This window comes from Orycteropus afer, unplaced genomic scaffold, assembly GCF_000298275.1.
Source record: "Orycteropus afer afer isolate SDZICR_OR568_19922 unplaced genomic scaffold, OryAfe1.0 scaffold00510, whole genome shotgun sequence".
NCBI classification, from domain to species: domain Eukaryota; kingdom Metazoa; phylum Chordata; class Mammalia; order Tubulidentata; family Orycteropodidae; genus Orycteropus; species Orycteropus afer.
In genome coordinates this window covers 1429574-1448237 of record NW_006922097.1, presented here as the reverse complement: position 1 = coordinate 1448237, position 18664 = coordinate 1429574, and the positions used below count along the sequence as shown (strand labels likewise).

At 43.4% G+C, this 18664-nt stretch overlaps 1 protein-coding gene across 1 annotated transcript in view; it reads right to left on the bottom strand.

The window, feature by feature from the left end:
• LOC103209662 (erythroblast membrane associated protein (Scianna blood group)) overlaps positions 1 to 16969 on the bottom strand; it is a gene marked incomplete at its 5' end in the record, with an annotated part of 25208 nt that extends 8239 nt beyond the window's left edge. Inside the window, 10 exons of the mRNA XM_042782918.1 lie at positions 790 to 816; positions 910 to 936; positions 1035 to 1055; positions 2147 to 2167; positions 6121 to 6153; positions 7431 to 7463; positions 12585 to 12701; positions 14391 to 14672; positions 16317 to 16655; positions 16879 to 16969. Coding sequence (XP_042638852.1) covers positions 790 to 816; positions 910 to 936; positions 1035 to 1055; positions 2147 to 2167; positions 6121 to 6153; positions 7431 to 7463; positions 12585 to 12701; positions 14391 to 14672; positions 16317 to 16655; positions 16879 to 16969 — 991 coding nt within the window. The remainder of the gene's footprint in view (positions 1 to 789; positions 817 to 909; positions 937 to 1034; positions 1056 to 2146; positions 2168 to 6120; positions 6154 to 7430; positions 7464 to 12584; positions 12702 to 14390; positions 14673 to 16316; positions 16656 to 16878) is intronic.
• Positions 16970 to 18664: the final 1695 nt, after the last annotated feature.

The following is an 18664-nucleotide window of genomic DNA, read 5'->3' as shown; positions in this document are numbered from 1 at the left end:
AAAAAAAAAAAAAAAAACCTCCAAACTGTTTAGGAATAAATTGAAAGGGAGAAGTATAATCTTTTAAAATAAAAAGCCTTTATGTTGTCTATATTGGCACCTGCCTAACCCATTCCTTTCTTCTCTGAGAATCCCCAACACCCCCCGCAAAAGTAAACTTTTACGGTCTACAGAGAAAGAAGAATGTGGCAGATGGATAAAAAGAAGCAGAAATGGAGTGCTATTTACCCAATCATGGGATAGGTAAGCTTTCCTAAACATGAAGGCACGGAAGAGACCACACGGAAAAAGATGAATAAATTTGACTGCATGAAGTACCACTTCATGCATCAAAATAAAACACTCTAAGGACATTAAAATACAAATGGAACACTGGGAAACTTATTTGTGACAAATATGGCAAAGGGTTAATATACTTTATATGAAAGAGTCTCCACGAAGACAAAAGTAGTCAGAATAGGACACCAGCAGATGATTCACAAAGAAGAAATACGAATAACCAACAAGCTTAAGAAAATTTCCAAAAATCAAATCATAGAAAAACCACAAGAAAATCAAACCAAACATTTACCAGTGCCTTTAAAGAAAGAGCCTTTGTAAATCCAAATGTGACACCTCAAAAAGAAACGTCACAAAGAGAAATGGCTGTTCAAAATCAAACTCAAATCCATTGCCATAGATTTGATAAAAATTACACTCTGCATCCCAAAGGCTCAGAGCAATAACTAAGGCTACAGAGCCTTAAGGAGAATGGATTCAGAAGCACTCAATCCTGTTTGTGTCACTTACGGAAGTGAAGCCGGGCCCTTCTCCAGCCTGAAAGACATAAAAGGGAATTTGTTAAAGCCATGGAGAAACGGAAAACTCCCAGAAGGGTGAGGGTCGAGCCTGGGGTAAAAGGCATCTCACCTGAGTCTGCTGCAGCTCTTTTCAACTCTGTTAAAAGAAGAAACAAGGGATTGAGCTATCACTGGAAAGGGTCAGTCAACAGGAAGGAAGTGGGTTTGGAAGTTATAAGAAAATGGGAAACTTACTCAGTTCACTCCGGAGTTTCTCTAAAGAATAGAAAGTTTGACAAATCAGAATGTGAGCTTCTACAGTCCCAAAATGTCACAGTCCATCCCAACCACACTCTGTGCTGACCCTCACTAGCAATGCCCTAGAACGTCCCCACAACAGTGTTCATAATGGCAATGCCTCTAGTGGACCATGAGTCCCCAGATACTGCAGAGGGTCAGCACATTCCTCTGTGAACCCGACCTTGACTGCAGATTGAAAAAAATAATACAGCTCACACAGACAGGTAATGCCCTCATGAATGTATATAGATGTTGAGGGGATGAATAAAATACAAGTTCATTTGAAGCTATCACTGAATTCCTATCACATTTTTTTTTATTGTGGTAATATATATATAACATAATGTGCCATTTTAACCATTCTTAATTATACAGTGCAGTGACATTCAGTACATTTACCATGTTGTACATCAATGTTGTTGTTTTAGTTACCGTCTTGTTCTGATTCGTGGTGGCCTCGTGTGCAGAGTAGAACTGCTTCATAGGTTGCGACCTTTCAGAAGCAGATGGCCAGGCCTGTCTTCTGAGGTGCCTTTGGGTGGATTCAAACTGCCAACCTTTCAGCTAGCAATCAAGTGCTTAACTGTTTGCGCCACCCAGGGACTCCATCACCACTATCCTGTTAGATTTTATTATGTATATTTTCCAAATGGAAAATTAATAAGCATGTCACATGTCTGTGGACTTCTGTTGTTAAAGAAGGCCTCATGCATAAAATGGAGAAGCACTGCCCCCAAAACTCAGTTTAATGAGGATCTATCCACCTTGGGCCCCACCTAAGGGAATGCCATGCCTGGGTGAGAAAAGGGACTTGCACATGGCCTCACCTAAGGGAGCTACATCTCTTCCTGATAAAATTTCCTATGTAGAACTAAATAACAGTTGTGGAAGAAAGAGGAGCAGGGGATACTTAAGAGGCCTTGAAGAGCCAAGAAATTCCCATTCTCGTGGCTTTAAGTATGCTCGTCCCCACCCTTTTGCCCTAGGAAGTGAAACTGAGACACTTATCCCAAGGCAAAAATGCCAGCAGAAGGAGGTCTGTGCCATCAATGAGGAGCAGAACTTACTGAGGGTTTTGTGGAGTCTTCCTGAAAAAACAAAGAGAGGTGTGAGCAAGGAAATTCTCCTGCTTTGTCCCTGGTGAGCTAAAACCTCCCCCAAAAACACCCATTGCCGAAGTACAGACAACAAATATGAACCCTTTTGCATGTACAGTACTGAGTTCTCAGTGAAGGCAAACATGGGTATATGGATGGATAGATAGGTGGACAGGCTAAACGATTAGGTATGTCTATGAAAGAGGAGTGTATCCAAGATCATATATAGGGTTGGCAGATAATGGTCCTATAAGTTTATGTGAATGATCAGAATCCGCAAGTGTATAGTAGAGCTGACAAGGGGCAAGGTTGTCGTCACGCTTGGTCACAGCTAGCTACCCAGAGGGACCAAGTAGTTGATCCTGAAGGTTTGGGACCATAGTCACAGGGGACATCAAGCTCAATTGGCATAACATACTATACAAAACATTGTTCCACCTTCTACTTTGGTGAGTAGCAACTGGGATCTTAAAAGCTAGCAAGCTGCCATCTAGATGCAACAATGGGTCTCTCCTCGTCAAGAAGAAAGAAGAAAACCAAAATGAATGGAAACAATCAGTCCTCGCCACTGGTACACCATCCGATCTGCAACCTATACAACTATGAGACCAGAAGAACTAGATGGTGCCCGGCTACCACTGTCATCCACTTGGAAGGGATGTAGGAGATCCTGGATAGAGAGGGAGAACAATATGGAACAAAACTCAAAATCATTTGGAGGGGAAAAAAAAAAAAAAGAAGGTGAGGACCAGGTTTGCTGGTCCAATAGAGCCTGGTGTAACCACTGAGACTATGGCCCCGAGCTGCCCTTCAGGTCTGGAATTGAACCCACACCTGTGGTTTCCAGCCAAACAAAGTACAGGCATGTGAGTTAAACATTTACCTCAAGTAGACACACACCCTGGAGAGAACAATCATGGGAGAAGGAAGGGCTGCTTCTGCACAGGGAGACAGCTCAGGGGGCAGGAGAGTATGGAAGGATGGACACTGGGAAGTGGTAACTATGGGGAGGAAGCGGGAGGGGAGCTGCATTGTGGTCAACTGTGGTCAATGACATGAGACAAAGTATATGTGAACTGCTGTATGGAAAGTGAATTTGCTCTGTAAATCTTTACCCAAATCACAATAAATAAATAAATAAATAAAAACACCCGTTGCCCTCAAGTCGGCCCCAACTCATAGCGTACCCTCCTTGGGTTTCCGAGGCAGTGTCACTACGGAAGTAGATTGCCCAACCTTCCTTCTGAGGGGTGGCTGGTGGGTTTGAACTGCCAGCCTTCTGGTTAGCAGTCAAATGCCTTAGGCACTATGTCACCAGAGCTCCCGCCCCGTGGGCTGGAAGACACATTATTCTATCCCTCTGTGATGGAAAGGTTTATGACACTCCCTCAGTCCTTATCCAGTCACACCTCCCAGGGGTCAGGTCTCAGGCACCCCCTGGTGCTAGTGCTACTTTGCTAACAATCCGGCTACCTAACTTTGTTTCCACCTTCTTCTTCTCTTCCTTTTTGTCTGTCTGGTTTCATTTCTGTTCCTCTGTGTGAATGTTTGTAACTGTATGGACATCAGCCTGAGCTTTGCTGTCCTTTCATAATCTAAAAACCAAAAACCAAATTCAATGCCATTGAGTCGGTCCCAACTCACAGCGACCCCTCCTTGGGTTTCCTAGACGGTATCTCTACAGAAGTAGATTGCCCAGTCTTCCTTCTGAGGAGTGGCTGGTGGGTTTGAACCGCCAACCTTCTGATTAGCAGTCAAATGCCTTAGGCACTATGCCACCAGAGCTCCTAAGTTTATGTTGTAGTTGTGTGCCATCAAGTTGATTCCAACTCATAGCAGCCCTATATAACAGAGTAGAATTGACCCCATAGGGTTTCCTAGTCTGTAAAGTTTAAGGCAGCAGATCACCAGGTCTTTTCTCCCATGGAGCACCTGGGTGGGTTCAAACCACAATCCTTTCAGTTAGTAGCTGAGTATATAACCACTGCACCACCTCGGCTCCTACAGTTAATTTATAACCTATAGTTATTCAATCATGAATGTTATTGTTATTAATAATAATGGTTACCACGTATCAAACATTTACTCCTGCAGGCCCTATGCAAGGTATTTATATATACTATTCTGACCTTTCAAACCTCTTCTCCTAAGAACCCCTAACAGTGAGAATGAGCATTTTTTGGGGTGGGAGGGAATGGAATCTAGAAGGTGTAGTATGGATACCCAGAGTAAATACAAACTTCCTTTAAAGTGTGTTTTTTCTTAAAAATCATAAAGATTCTGGGTTCTGCTCCATAACATACTATTATTTGTTTTCATATAAAAACAATGTTAACTGACAACTTTTTTCCTCAAAATATTTTTTAAGTAAAATCTTTGCTCTAAGAAAAATATGTCATCTTTTGTATATATCCTGGAACACCTAGCAGAAGCACAAATTTTAATAATAACTTTCAAAGCTGGAGTGAGAGGGGAAGAGTCACATCTGAGGAATAAAACTGGTAAGGTATAAAATTAGCCTGTAACCCTGACTTGTTGGCCTGAGTTTATTATTCTTTAGAGGAACTCTCCTGAAGTCCTGTGATGAAGTTCACAAATTTGGAGATTCCCGAACATCTGCGGACATATGAGAATGCTTCAGAAGAGTCGTTATGACTTCTCAGGAGGGGCTATCTGTCCCCCATTTTTTCCTAGCATTGGCCCAGCCAGAGACTTGAAGTTAAACATTTCATTCCACTTCCAGGCCCTATGCTAAGATTTTATCATGGCTGGGCCTGTGTTAGGCATTAGGCATTGGGGCAATGAAATAAAATACGATACAACCCCTAAGGGGCTTATGGTTGATTTTATCTGATTTTTCTTTTTTTAAAACTGACAATTTACCTACTGACACTACTCATAGCCCCATTTCATTGAGTCAAATCTGACTCATAGAGACCTCTCTTTGGGTTTCCAAGACAGTATCTCTATGGAAGTAGATTGCCCAATCTTCCTTCTGAGGAGTAGCTGGTAGGTTTGAACCACCAGCCTTCTGGTTAGTAGTCAAATGCCTTAGACAATATGCCACCAGTAGTTCTTTGTAAATCTGTAATTAAAATAAGGAATCAGACTTCATATATGACTCAAAAATTAACCCCTAAATGAATACTTTATTAAACAACCCTTAGGATGTAACCCTTCTCAGGATGTAACTGATAAACTTGCTAATAATGTTTAAGTCTGTAATTTTTGTTATGCTTCCCTTCCCCGCCCTCCACCTGCCTGTAAACACAGACCCTTTTAAACTTTACTGTTCTCTCTAAAATGCAGTTTGGAGCATTTTAACATCCAGCATGGATGTCTGTCGATGTCTTCCCTTCAAAATGATTTTATTCCTTCAATAAATGTCTTCTTTTAATTTCTAGCAGATTGTCAGTCTAGTGTCTTCCATGAAGGCACTCTGTACCACACCACTTCTCTCAGTGCAAAGGTTATATAGACCCATGAGATTCTCAAGAATACCAGACCATAACAGTAATAGATATAGACTTTATTTTTAGCTGATTGCCAGAAAGGCTGATGAAGGGAACTGGTGATAATCCAGAACTATGAATTTTGACCCTGGGCATCCCAATTCCCCTGCCACCAATCCCATAGTCCTTTGATGTTGGAAACTAAATTCCATTAACATTAATGCTTGTTGTTGGTTGCTGTGGAGTTCATTCTGACTCACGGCACCCCTATGCATGCAGAGTAGAACTGCTTCACAAGGTTTTCAAGACTATGACCTTTCGGAAGCGGATTGCCAGGCCCGCCTTCTGAGGTGCTTCTGAGTGTGTTTGTACCTTTCAACTAGTAGGGGGACAATTAACCATTTGCACCACCAGGAACTGCCACTATTAATGAAACACATATGAAAAACATGTGATTTGTTCCCTATTCCCTTACTAAGTACACATAATTACCTTTTTCTTTTGCATGATCTGACAGAAGGTTTTCTAGAAGAAGGAAAGGAAAAGAAAATGAGACCCTGTGCCAGTACCTTGAGAGTTCCTAATTGCTACTGATTTTACCTGCTCTTGAACTTGTCCACCTCTGACTATCTCTACCTCCACCTTCCAGACCCAGGCAATCAACATTTCACATATGGATGACAGAACTACCATCCCAAATTATCCCCCACATCCTCTCTTGCTCCTTCTAGTCTCCTCCCAACACTAAAGCCAGAGTGAGTTGCTCAGAGCACAACTCTGATTGCGATGTCCCCGGTTAATGCTTTACCATTGCTCTTAGGATGAAGGCTAAAATCCTTAGCAAGATTGACAAGACCTCACATTGTCCAAAACCAACTGCTGTCAGGTTGATGCCAACTCATGGCAACCCCATGTATGTCAGTGTAGGACTGTAATCCTTAGGTTTTTCGGTGGCTGAGTTTTCAGAACTACATTGACAGGCCTTTCTGCCAAGGTGCCTTTGGGTGGACTTGAACCTCCAGCCATTCAGTTAGCAGCTGAGGGCATTAACCCTTTGTATCACCCAGAGACTCCCATGGTCTAGCCTCTGCATAACTCCTAGCCTCACCATTCCCCTCACTTTTTCACCTTTTCACTTCCTCAAATGAGTACTATTCTGTCCTGACCACATTTCTTTACTCAAGCTTTTCTTTCTGTTGTGGATGGTTTTCCATTTCTCTTCACATCATTCATGCCTGCCCATCCTTCACATCAAACCCACTTCCTGTGGGAGTTCTCTTGGTCTCTCACATTTGGTTGGCTTTTCCTGATCATAGTCTTCAGAGCACTGGGAACATTCTTTCATGGCAATTACACAGTTGTAGTTTTACATGTATTTGTGTAGTTGTTTAATTTTTTTAATGCCTCCTTGACAAGACTAAAAGCTCCAGGTGAGCAGAGACTATCCACTCTGATTCACTATTGTCTCCCCAGCATCTAATGTGATCCCAGGCATCCTGTAGACAATTATCAATTATTTGTTGAATGAATGAAAGCTTCCCTTACATTAGACCTACACAACTCCCACCGAATAAGGTCAAGCAATGACACACAGACAAAAAAAAAAAATTGCCAAGCCTACTGGAAGGCAAGCTATTACAGGTGAAAGTCAGCAAAACTGCAAACAGTAAATTTAAACCCCCACCTCCACCAACAAAGACAGCAGAAGCTAGAACTTGCAGGTACAAAATTTAGATTAGTGGGCACTCAGCATACAAAAATGAACAAAACAGAAATATTCCCATCCAGCCCAGGACACTTACCTACCTCCATCACCTGTTCATAAAGAAGCTTCTCTACAGGGGAGACAGAGAGAGAGAGATGTCAGCTCAGCTTAAACAAACAAACAAACTCAGTGCCATCGAGTCAGATCCAACTCATAGCAACCCCTCCTTGCGTTTCCAAGGCAGTATCTCTAAGGAAGTAGATTGCCCAATCTTCCTTCCGAGGAGTGGCTAGTGGGTTTGAACCGCCAGCCTTCTGGTTAGCAGTCAAATAAAAGGTTTTTTTCTAACAAAATTGTCCAAAGGTGTCCCAGCTACATGAATAAGACTTTGATCCTTGTCATTGAGGGTATGTGACCATTTGAAAAGATTATCAGTTACCAGTTGATATAAACAAACTCACTGCCATAGATTTCAACCCATAGCAACCCCTCCTTGGGTTTCCGAGGTGGTATCTCTACAGAAGTCGATTGCCCAGTCTTCTTTCCGAGGAATGGCTGGTGGGTTTGAACCACCAGCCTTCTGGTTAGCAGTCAGATGCCTTAGGCATATGCCACCAGAGCTCCTACCAGTTGATAGAGAGTCAAGAATTGGCCAGTGAAAACCTTATGTGCATCTAACCCAAGCCATGGTATTTTCAAATGCCTCATATGCATGTGAAAGCTGGACAATGAATGAGGAAGACCGAAGAAGAGTTGATGCTTTTGAGTTGTGGTGTTTGCAAAGAATATAGAAAGTACCATGGACTGCCAAAAGAACTAACAAATCTTTACTGGAAGAAGTGCAGCCAGAATGCTCCTTGGAAGAGAGAATAGCCTGACTTCATCTGACCTACTTTGGTCATGTTGTCAGAAAGGAGCATTCCCTGGAGAATGATATCATGCTTGGTAAAGTGGAGGGTCAGCAAAGCAGGGGAAGGCTCTGAACGACATGGATAGACACAGTGGCCACAATGATGGGCTCAGGCATAGCAAGGATTGTGAGGCTGGCACAGAACTGGGCGGTGTTTTGTTCTGTTGTACGGAGGGTCGCTATGAGTCAGAGCCCACTCCACAGCACCTAACAACAACATAGAGTCGATTTTGACTCATGGTGACCTCATGTGTTTCTGAGTAGAACTGTTCTCTGTAGGATTTTTCATGGCTGTTATATTTCACCAGCCACTCCTTGGAAGGAAGACTGGGCAATCTACTTCCATAGAGATACTGCCTCAGAAACCAAGGAAGGGTTGCTATGAGTTGCAATGGACTCAATGGCAGTGAGTTTGGTTTTTTTGGTTGTATTTCAGAAGCATATTACCAACCTTTTCTTCCAAAGTGCCTCTGGATAGATTAGAACCACCAATCTTTAAGTTAATAGTCGACTGCTTAACCACTTGTGCCACCCAGGTACTCCTTTGAAAGGATGAGAGGATCTTCAAACTATCAGATGGGGGTAGGAGTGTTAGTTTATGTGACTTTAAAGGTCCTTTTCAATTCTGAGATCTGCAAACAGTGGCGTCACTAGAGTAGATGTCACCCCTGTGGGTGGGCCGGCCTGCAGGTATCACCTCCCCTAGTGCAGAGGGCCTTATCCCACCCCCGTTGAGCGGCTGTGCCCCTCCTGCCTCCCCACTGCCTGCAGCTCCTGCCCTCTCCCTTGGGCCAAGACAGAGACCCTCCTCTGTCCAATGGCAAGCCCTGGGGCTTGACCTCCTGCACTTTGAGTACTGGGGAGTGGGAGGTGGGGTGGGGAGTGACCAATTACTGCTCTGGGTGAGGGGAAGGGTACCACACTGGGGGATGGGTGACACTAACCTCAGTGATGCCACTGCCTGAGAAATTCGACATCTTTATTGTTGTTAGGTGCCATCGAGTTGATTTTCTACAACTGGAGGGAACACTGCCAGCTCCTGCGGTATCCTCACAATGCTTGGTATGTTTGAGCCCATCCACTACTGCAGCCACTGTGACAATCCATCTCCTTGGGGGTCTTACCCTTTTTCATTAACCCCCTACTTTAGGAAGCATGATATCCTTCCCTAGGGACTGATCCTCTCTGACAACATCACTAAAGTCCAAAAGAGAAAGTCTGGACATTCTCACTTCTAAGGAGCATTCTGGCTGTACTTCTTCCAAGACAGATTTGTTTGTTCTTCTGGCAGTCTGTGGAATTTTCAGTATTCTTCACCAACAGTACAATTCAAAGGCATCAACTTTGGGGTCCTTAATCACTTTCCAGTTTTCATACGCATATGAAGTAACTGAAACTACCATGGCTTGGGTCAGGGGCACCTTATTCTTCAAGGAGATGTGCTTCATGCACTACGACGTCTGATTTCTTGACTGCTGCTTCCATGGGTGTTGATTGTGGATCCAAATAAAATGAAATCCTTGGCAACTTCAATCTTTTCTCCATTTATCATGATACTGTTTATTGGTCCAGTTGTGAGGATTTTTATTATTATTATTATGTTAAGGTGTAATACACACTGAAGATGGTAGTCTTTGATCTTCATCAGTAAGTGCTTCAGATCCTCTTCACTTTCAGCAAGCAAGGTTGTGTCATCTGCATATATATAATGAATCTTCCTCCAATCCTGACACTGCCTTCTTTTTCATATAGTCCAGCTTCTACGAGGATTTGCTCTACACACATATGAAATAAGAATGGTGAAAACATATAATTCTGATGCACACCCTTCTTAATTTTAAACCATTCAGTGTCCCCTTGTTTGGTTCAAATGACAGCCTCTTGGTCTATGTAGGGGTCCCTCATGAGCACAATTAAGTCTTCTAGAATTCCATTCTTGGTAATGTTATGTGTAATTTGTTATGATCCACACAGTTGAATGCCTTTGCATAGTCAATAAAACACAGGTAAACATCTTTACCTTTAGCTACTCTCCATTCAAGAGCAAGTTTCAGAGTCTCTTCTGACATCCATTTTGACGTTTTCTTCCTTTCCTGTCTTTTTATTGACCTTTTGCTTTCTTCATGTGTGATATTCTTGATGTCAGCCCACAAGTCATCTGATCTTCAGTCATTGGTGTTCAGTGTGTCAAATCTATTCTTCAGATGGCCTCTAAATTCATGTGGTATATATTCAAGGTTGTATTTTGGCTCTCCTGGACTTGTTTTAATTTTCTTCATCTTCAACTTGAACTTGTTTATATGAGCAATTGGTGGTCTTTACCACAGTCAGCTCCTGACCTTGTTTTGACTGATAATATGGAGCTTTTCCATGGTCTCTTTCCACAGATGTAGTCAATCTGATTCCTGTGTATTCCATCTGGTGAAATCCATGTGTGTAGGCTCCATTTATGGTGTTGAAAAAAGAAAAAAGTATTTGCAATGAATAAGTCATTGGTCTTGCAAAATTCTCTCATGCAATCTTTGGCGTCATTTCTATTGCCAATGTCATATTTTCCAACTACCGAAGCCTGCTTCTTTCTTTCCAACTTTCACATTCCGATCACCAGTAATAATCAATACATCTTGATTGCATGTTTGGTCAATTTCAGACTTCAGAAGTTAGTAAAAATCTTCAATTTCTTCATCTTTGCCTTTAGTGGTTGGTGCAGAAATTTAAATAATAGTAGTATTAACTGGTCTTCCTTGTAAGTGTGTGGATATTATCCTATCACTGACAGCATTGTACTGCTGTTGTTATTGTTGCTATGTGCCGTTGAGTCGGACCCGACTCATAGCGACCCCTCCTTGGATTTCTGAGACAGGATCACTACGGAAGTAGATTGCCCCATCTTCCTTCCGAGGAGTGGCTGGTGGGTTTGAACCACCAGTCTTCTGGTTAGCAGTCAAATGCCTTAGTCACTATGTTACCAGAGCAGCATTGTACTGCAGGATAGATCGATCTTTATGTGTTCCATTTCATGTTTGACAATTTCAAGTCTTCCTAGATTCATACTTTGTACATTCCATGTTCTGATTATTAATGAATGTATGCAGCTGTTTCTTCCCATTTTGCGTTGTGCTTCATCAGCAAATGAAAGTTCCAAAAGCTTTACTCCATCCATGTCATTAAGGTCTATTCTACTTTGAGGGGGCACCTCTTCCCTAGTCATATTTTGAGTGCCTTCCAACCTGAGGGACTCATCTTCCAGCACTATATCAGACAATGTTTTACTGCTCTTCATAAAGTTTTCCAGTAATATATCAGACAGTGTTTCACTGGTATTTGTAGTGTTTCCAGTGCCCATTTTTTTCAGAAGTAGAAGACCCCATCCTTCTTCCCAGTCTGTTTTAGTCTGAAAGCTCTGCTGAAACATGTCCCCATGAGTGACCCTGCTGGTACTTGAAATACCGGTGGCATAGCCTCTAGCCTTGCAGTAACATGCAAGACCCCCGTTCTGGTTACCTAGTGCTGCTCTGACAAGAATATACCACAAATGGGATGGCTTAAACAAACAGGAGTTTATTCTTACAATTTGGAGGCTTTAAGTCCAAGTTCAAAATGCCAAGCTCTAGGGGCTGGGTGAAAGCCCCTCAGCCTTGGGCTTCAGCTCTGCCTCCAGCTCCCAGCCCACTGAAGCTAGAGGCTTTTCTTCACTTAGACAGCTGCTGTCTGCTGAGACTGAGAAGTCCAAGGTTGACAAACAAAATGGCACAGTCCCAATGTTACCAAAACACACAGCAAGCCATTAATTTAAGTCCATTGTAAGTCCCAAGGTCAGCAGAGCATGGCAGGCTGCTGAAGAATGACACAGCTACATGCAGGGTCCAAGTGTACCATAAGCTAGAGACCATTCCCCAAGTCTTCTCCTTATATACAGGAAGCAGACCACATACCCAAAGCAGTAGATCCCACCATGGAGTTGATTGTCAGTCTCATCATGGGGAATAACTACCACCAGCTGCCCAGCCACTCAACCAGGCCCAGCCAAGTTGACACAAAAACATAACCACCACACCACCACAATAGGACAAACTGACAGATGAGTGGCAGACTGGCATGATAGGAAGTATTTTTTCTCATTTCTCCAAGGATGAGAATTCACAGCTCTGCTTAGTTTCTTTACTTCCTACAACCATGTGAGAGACCAAGGCATGGTTCTACCAGTTTTCTCCCAGCCAACTTGGAAGGTCTCCATCCTATGAATAAGTGTCATGCCCACCCCTACTTCCTTCCTGGCTTTTCCCAGAGAAGCCGCAGTTCTACCACCTGCCAGCCTGGACTCCCTCATCACCTTCTTACCTTTTGATCTTCTTTGCTTCCAGAGGAGGCAAATGCCTGCTATGATGAGAAGCCCCAGGACAGGCAGAATCACAGCAAGAGCCACTGTGGAGGAGGAGATCTTTCCTGGTGATGGGGCTGAAATGGAAACCAATGACCACCCTTAGGGAGATTTCTGAGAATTTCTGTCATACCTGTGGCCCCACTTCAGATGCAGATGTCTCAGGCATGTCCCAACTGTTTACATCAGCTCTAGGGAAAAGCCTCCAGCCAACTGATGAAGGTCTTCCCTTCTCTCAGTAACTCAATTCCTTGATGATGAGGGATAACTTTAAAAATAAGTGAGATGGTCATCTTTCAGGAATGGTTTAGATGGTCATGCCTGAAGACAGTGAGTTAAACTCAGCTTCTCAACCACAACCTTGTCCTGCTTGTAATTCAATGGAAACATAATCCAGAGATTTCCATGAACTGAAAGTTCTCTCCTCAGAAATCACCTAGAGCCTTTTTGTGAGCACCTTTGACTTCATCTCTGCCCTGGAGTAGCCATCAGCAATCTCTTTGCCCTGAGCATTATCAACAGGGGCAAAATAATTTGCCTAGATAGAAGAGTAGAGAGAAAGAAAGGAAGCCATAGGTAAGAAAAAAAGAAGAAGAAGAAGAAAAGAACAGAAGAGACACTGTGACAAGTGGTTAAGACATAAGCTAAATGTGAGTCCCAGCTCAACCACTATGTTGGGCAAGGAACGGAGCCTTGCTAAGCCTAGTCAAGGGACAAAGACTCTATGAGCCTAGTTAGCCTCATCTGTAAAACAAGGATAATGGTCATACCTATTCCATTGGGTTTCAGGGAGATTTAAAGAAATCAGGCATGTAAAGCACTTAGCTTTTAATGAAGGGCAATGGCAGTGTTAAGAGGAGAGGGAAGAGGACTGAGATAGGAGAAAAACAAGATTAGTAGAGCCCCATGACCCCCTCCATCCAGGCCCCAGGCTACAATCTTATCTTCCTTGGCTTTAAAACCACCCTGCCTTATAGCTCCATGTTTCAAGGATCTCTAAAATGTTTATACCCTTTGACTCATTCCTTCCAAGAAATGCTACGAAAATACTCAAAATCACTTCCCAAACTATGTACAAAGATGTCCATTGCACCATTAGTTATGTGAGGAAAAATTGGGAACCATTCAAATGTCCAGAAATAGGGCTTTGATTAATTTTTCAATGCTATATACTACACAAGGAACTCTGGTAGCCTAGTGCCTAAGGCATTTGACTGCTAACCAGAAGGCTGGCAGTTCAAACCCACTAGCCACTTCTCGGAAGGAAGACTGGGCAATTTACTTCTGTAGTGATACTGCCTTGGAAACCCAAGGAAGGGTTGCTATGAGTCGGATCCGACTCGAAGGCAGTGAGTTTGGTTTTTGGTTTATATACCACACAATGAAATACTAGGTAGTCCTTGAAAATCACATTGCAAAGGACAATGACAAAAAAATGTTCATGACATCATAAGTGGGGGGAGAAAAAAACAGGCAGAAGAATACATATATGTAAACATGTATACACTCAGAAATACATACATACAAGAAAGGCTGGAAGGAAATGCAGCAAAATGGTAGCCGTAGTTCTCTCCTATTTGAGAGTATAGGCTATTTTTTGTTTTCTTTAAAATTTTTTGTAGTTTTTAAGTTCTCTACAATAAATGTGTTATTTTTAGAATTTAAAAAATCCTAAAAGTCATTTATTTTTTAAAGTTTCTCCTAGGATATGAGTTTTCTCTGGAACTACTAGGTGCTTCAAATGTGATTTCTGTCCCAGGTTTTACCTGCAATGACCATGGCTGCAGTCCTCTCTTGACCAAGGGCCATGTTGTGGATGGTGCAGGACACATTCCCCAAAGTGCTGTCCCTGACTCTGCTGGACACCATTGTTTGGAAGAGTCCAGCTTCTTCCAGGTCATGGGCCTCTGACAGGGATGGAAGCACTCTGCCTTGAGGGTCTCTCCACTCGGCCCGAGGCTTTGGGAACCATCCCACTGACCTGCACATCAGATGGAGCCATCCAGCATTATAGCCCTTCACATGAATGTAAGGGTCAGAACCTAAAACTGAAGAAGAGAGATGCCTGACTGAACTAGCCCAGAAATGGACTGCAGGGCCTTGTCAAGGGATGTAGTCTTCCCATAGCTCCCTCTGGTGGACAGGGAAGACTGTTAATGTAATTTTAGCACGCTTCTCCCAATAAGGTAAGACAGTCACTGGCTTCATCCTGGTTTTATTTTTGTTGTTGTTGTTTGTTTTTTAAGCTTCATTCTAATACCTTTCAAAATCCACCTACAACAGTTATTGTATCACATGATTCAGATTCCTTTGGGCACCTCAGTACCCTTTTAAAAATTATTTTCCCCCCCAAAAGACTCTCTATTTGGAAAGAGTTTGTCTACCAACCGTTGTGTATTTTAAAGCAATTGATTCACCCCCTCTTTTTGGGGTGCAATTCTAAGTTATGAACAAAAAGGGAGTTAGTGTGTGCCCGTGTGGAGCCTGTGTCATTCCAGGCAAATGAAAAGACATGGGTATTTCTGAATGCCTAAAGTTTTAGGAGCTCTGATAGCATAGTGGCTAAAGCACTTGACTGCAAACCCACCAGCCACTCCTCGGAAGGAAGGTTGGGCGATCCTACTTCCATAGTGATACTGCCTCGGAAACCCAAGGAGGGGTCGCTATGAGTCGGGGCCTACTCCACGGCACATAACAACAACAACAAAGTTTTAAAAGAGCTCTGCTGGTGCAGTGCCCAGGAGCTCTGGTGGTGTAGTGCCTAAGGCATTTGACTGCTAACCAGAAGCTGGTGGTTCAAACCCACTAGCCACACCTCGGAAGGAAGGTTGGGCAATCTACTTCCTTAGTGATACCGCCTCAGAAATCCAAGAAGGGGTCTCTATGAGTCAGATCTGACTCAACAGCAGGGCAGTGAGTTTGGTTTGGTTTGGTTTGGTTCAGTGCCTAAGGCATTGACTACTAAACAGGTTAGTGGCTCAAACCCACCAGCCACTCCATGGAAGAAGTAAAGATTTACTGCCTTGGAAACCCAGTGGAGGTCGCTATGAGTCAGAATTGACTCAGTGGCAGTGAGTTTGAGTTTTGAAGTTGAAAAAAAAATTGAAGGTAGTTTGAGAAACCCTATCTCTACCTTCTTGGACCTTTAAGTACTCAGCACAGGACTCATTAAAAGTAAACCTTCCAAACAGCTCAGGATTCTGGCCCTGGAGGACATTTCTTTACAGCCATGGTTATGAGTTCCCAGATAATATGGGACAAAGAAAGATGAACCAGAAATGAAAGAATTATTGCTTGAACCACTATGCTGTAAATGCTACTAATTGTATTTGTTGTTGTTGTTGTTATACGCTGTCGAGTAGGACCCGACTCATAGCCACCTTTCCTTGGGTTTCCGAGGCAGTATCACTATGAACCACCAGCCTTCTGGTTAGCAGTCAAGTGCCTTAGGCACTATGCTACCAGAGCTCCCACTAATTGTATTTAGTCGTATTTAACTAGCAGTATGTTCCATTGTTGGTGTTCCTTTCCTATCAGAAACCCCTGGACCAGGGTCACAGCTGAAACATCAGGGCAAGTTGAACTGTACATACAGATCAAAGAAAATTCTAGATATGGAAGGACAAGGTAGGCTCTGACTACGCTCATTCAATTGCCACAAATGACCTCGGGCATCTCAAACCCATCCTAACCTGCAATCTCCAGGGTCACGCTGCCCTCTCGACTCAGGTTGCCAATGTGGATCTGACAGTGGTACTGCCCTCGGTCCTCAAGCCGGACCTCGTGGATCTTCAGAATGACACTTCCTTCTCCAGCGTCTGTCACCAGCGCCGTCCTCCCCTTATATTGCGGCATCAGATCATCATCCCAGTCCTTCCCATTCCGGAACACGTGAACAGCTTGAGAGAGCTGGGGGTGTGGGGACCGCAGCCACCTCACCTCGGTGGGCACCGTGACTGGCCAGAGGGAGATAGGGCAGCGCAGCTCGGCTGTGCCCCCTAGCGGGGCAAGGTGGAACTTGCTGGCGTCATCTGTGCAGAATGGACAAAAAAGAGACAAGATCCACCATCTGAGAGGGATGGGACTGAGCTTGGGAGAGGCTGATGAAGGGGGGAACGACAGAGCTCAGGAAGGCCACCAGAAGGACTGAAGGAAGAGCAGAACCCAAGGAGAAATAAAGCTTCAGACCAGATCACCTAATTCTTGTAACCCCATCGTCAGGTGTCTCAGGAAAAGAGGTTCAGAAACTCCCACCTGATCCTTGCGCCAGCAGCTGAAGGAAGACGAGTGTGATGAGGCAGCTAGAGAGCGAGGAACCAGAGGAACTTGCCATTTCCTTTGAAACTTGGAGGACAGATACAGGGAGACATCAGAAGAGGGTCGGTGAGCTTGATGGGAGAGGGGTATACCACGCACTCTAAAATCAAACAAACATGGGTTTGAATCCCAGCTCCGCTTCTTACCTCCCTGTGATTTTGTGGCTTAACTTCTCTGAGACTGTTTCTTCATCTCTAGAATGAGTATAATAAGGGAATGAGGATGATGGTGGAGGTGATATGAGGATCCGAGGGTGAGACAATGATTTAGAAGGCATAAGGAAGAGGCTGAAAGAATAAGAACTTAGAACTTATATCCAGAACTAACCAACTAAACGCTCAAGTATTGTCCTCTTTTTGCGTTTAGAATGCCCAAGGCCACACTTCAGAGGTGCCTGTTTCCAGCCAATCCCGGCCCCTCTATATGTTGTTGTTGTTGTTAGGTGCCCTCCAGTTGGCCCCCACTCACAGCAACCCTATGTACAACAGAAGGAAGATGGGGCACTCTGCTTCCATAAAGATTTACTGCCTTGGAAACCCAATGGGTGTCAGAATCCACTCGATGGCCATGGGCCCACAATATAGCCTGGAGCTTTCTGACTTTTGAGAAATAACGAACTAGGCAAGAGGTCCTGCCATTTCATTTTTTCTCCCCTCCCTTCTCCCTCCTCTCCAGTCTCTGGCAACCACTAATCTACTCTCTGTCTCTATGTATTTGCCTGTTGTGGTCATCTATAAATATGTGGTCTTCTGTGTCTGGCTTTTTTCACTTTGCATAATATTTTCAAGGTTGGTACATGTTGTTGTTGTTGTTGTTATGTGCCGTCGAGTCGCCCCGACTCATAGCGACCCCTCCTTGGGTTTCCGAGGCAGTATCACTACAGAAGTAGGATTGCCCAAGCTTCTTTCCGAGGAGTGGCTGGTGGGTTTGAACCGCCAGCCGTCTGGTTAGCAGGCAAGTGTCTTAGCCACTATGCTACCAGAGCTCCCTGGTACATGTTAGCATGGATCATTCTTCATTCTTTTTCATGGCTGAATAACATTCCATTGTATGGATATAGCACATTTTATCTAACCATTCATCGATTGGTGAACATTTGAATTGCTCTCACTGTTTTGGCTATTATCAATAATATGACTATGAACATTCATGTATGCATATATGTTTTCAATTCTCTGGGGTAAATACCTAAGAATGGGCTTAGTGGGTCATGTGGTAACTTCCTCCATTTTATCTTAAAGGCACTAATCCTATAAACTCAGAGTCTAGAGTTAGAAGGAAGATGCTCTGGTGAAACAACATTTAATTACTCAGCTGCTAACCAAGGGATTGGCAGTTCAAACTCACCTAGCAGCTCTGCTGGAGAAAGACTTGGTGACATGCTCCCATAAGGATTACAGCCTAGAAAATTCTATGAGGCAGTTCCACTCTGTCACATGGAATCACTATGAGTCAAAATTGACTGAGCATCACCTAACAACAAGAGTTAGAAGGACTTAGGTTAATGTCTTAGCTCTACCTACTTACTAACTCTGTGTCTCTGGAAAAATTACATGTCTCTGGGCCTCATGTTCTTAATCTATAAAGGGGAGACTTTCCTTATAGTGTGCTTGTGAGGATTAAAGGAGATAATGCATGTAAAGCACTTGCTACAAAGGCCTGGCACAGCCAAGTGCTCAATAAATTTATTGTTGTTGTTAAACTAAAAGAGGATAGTTGTCTT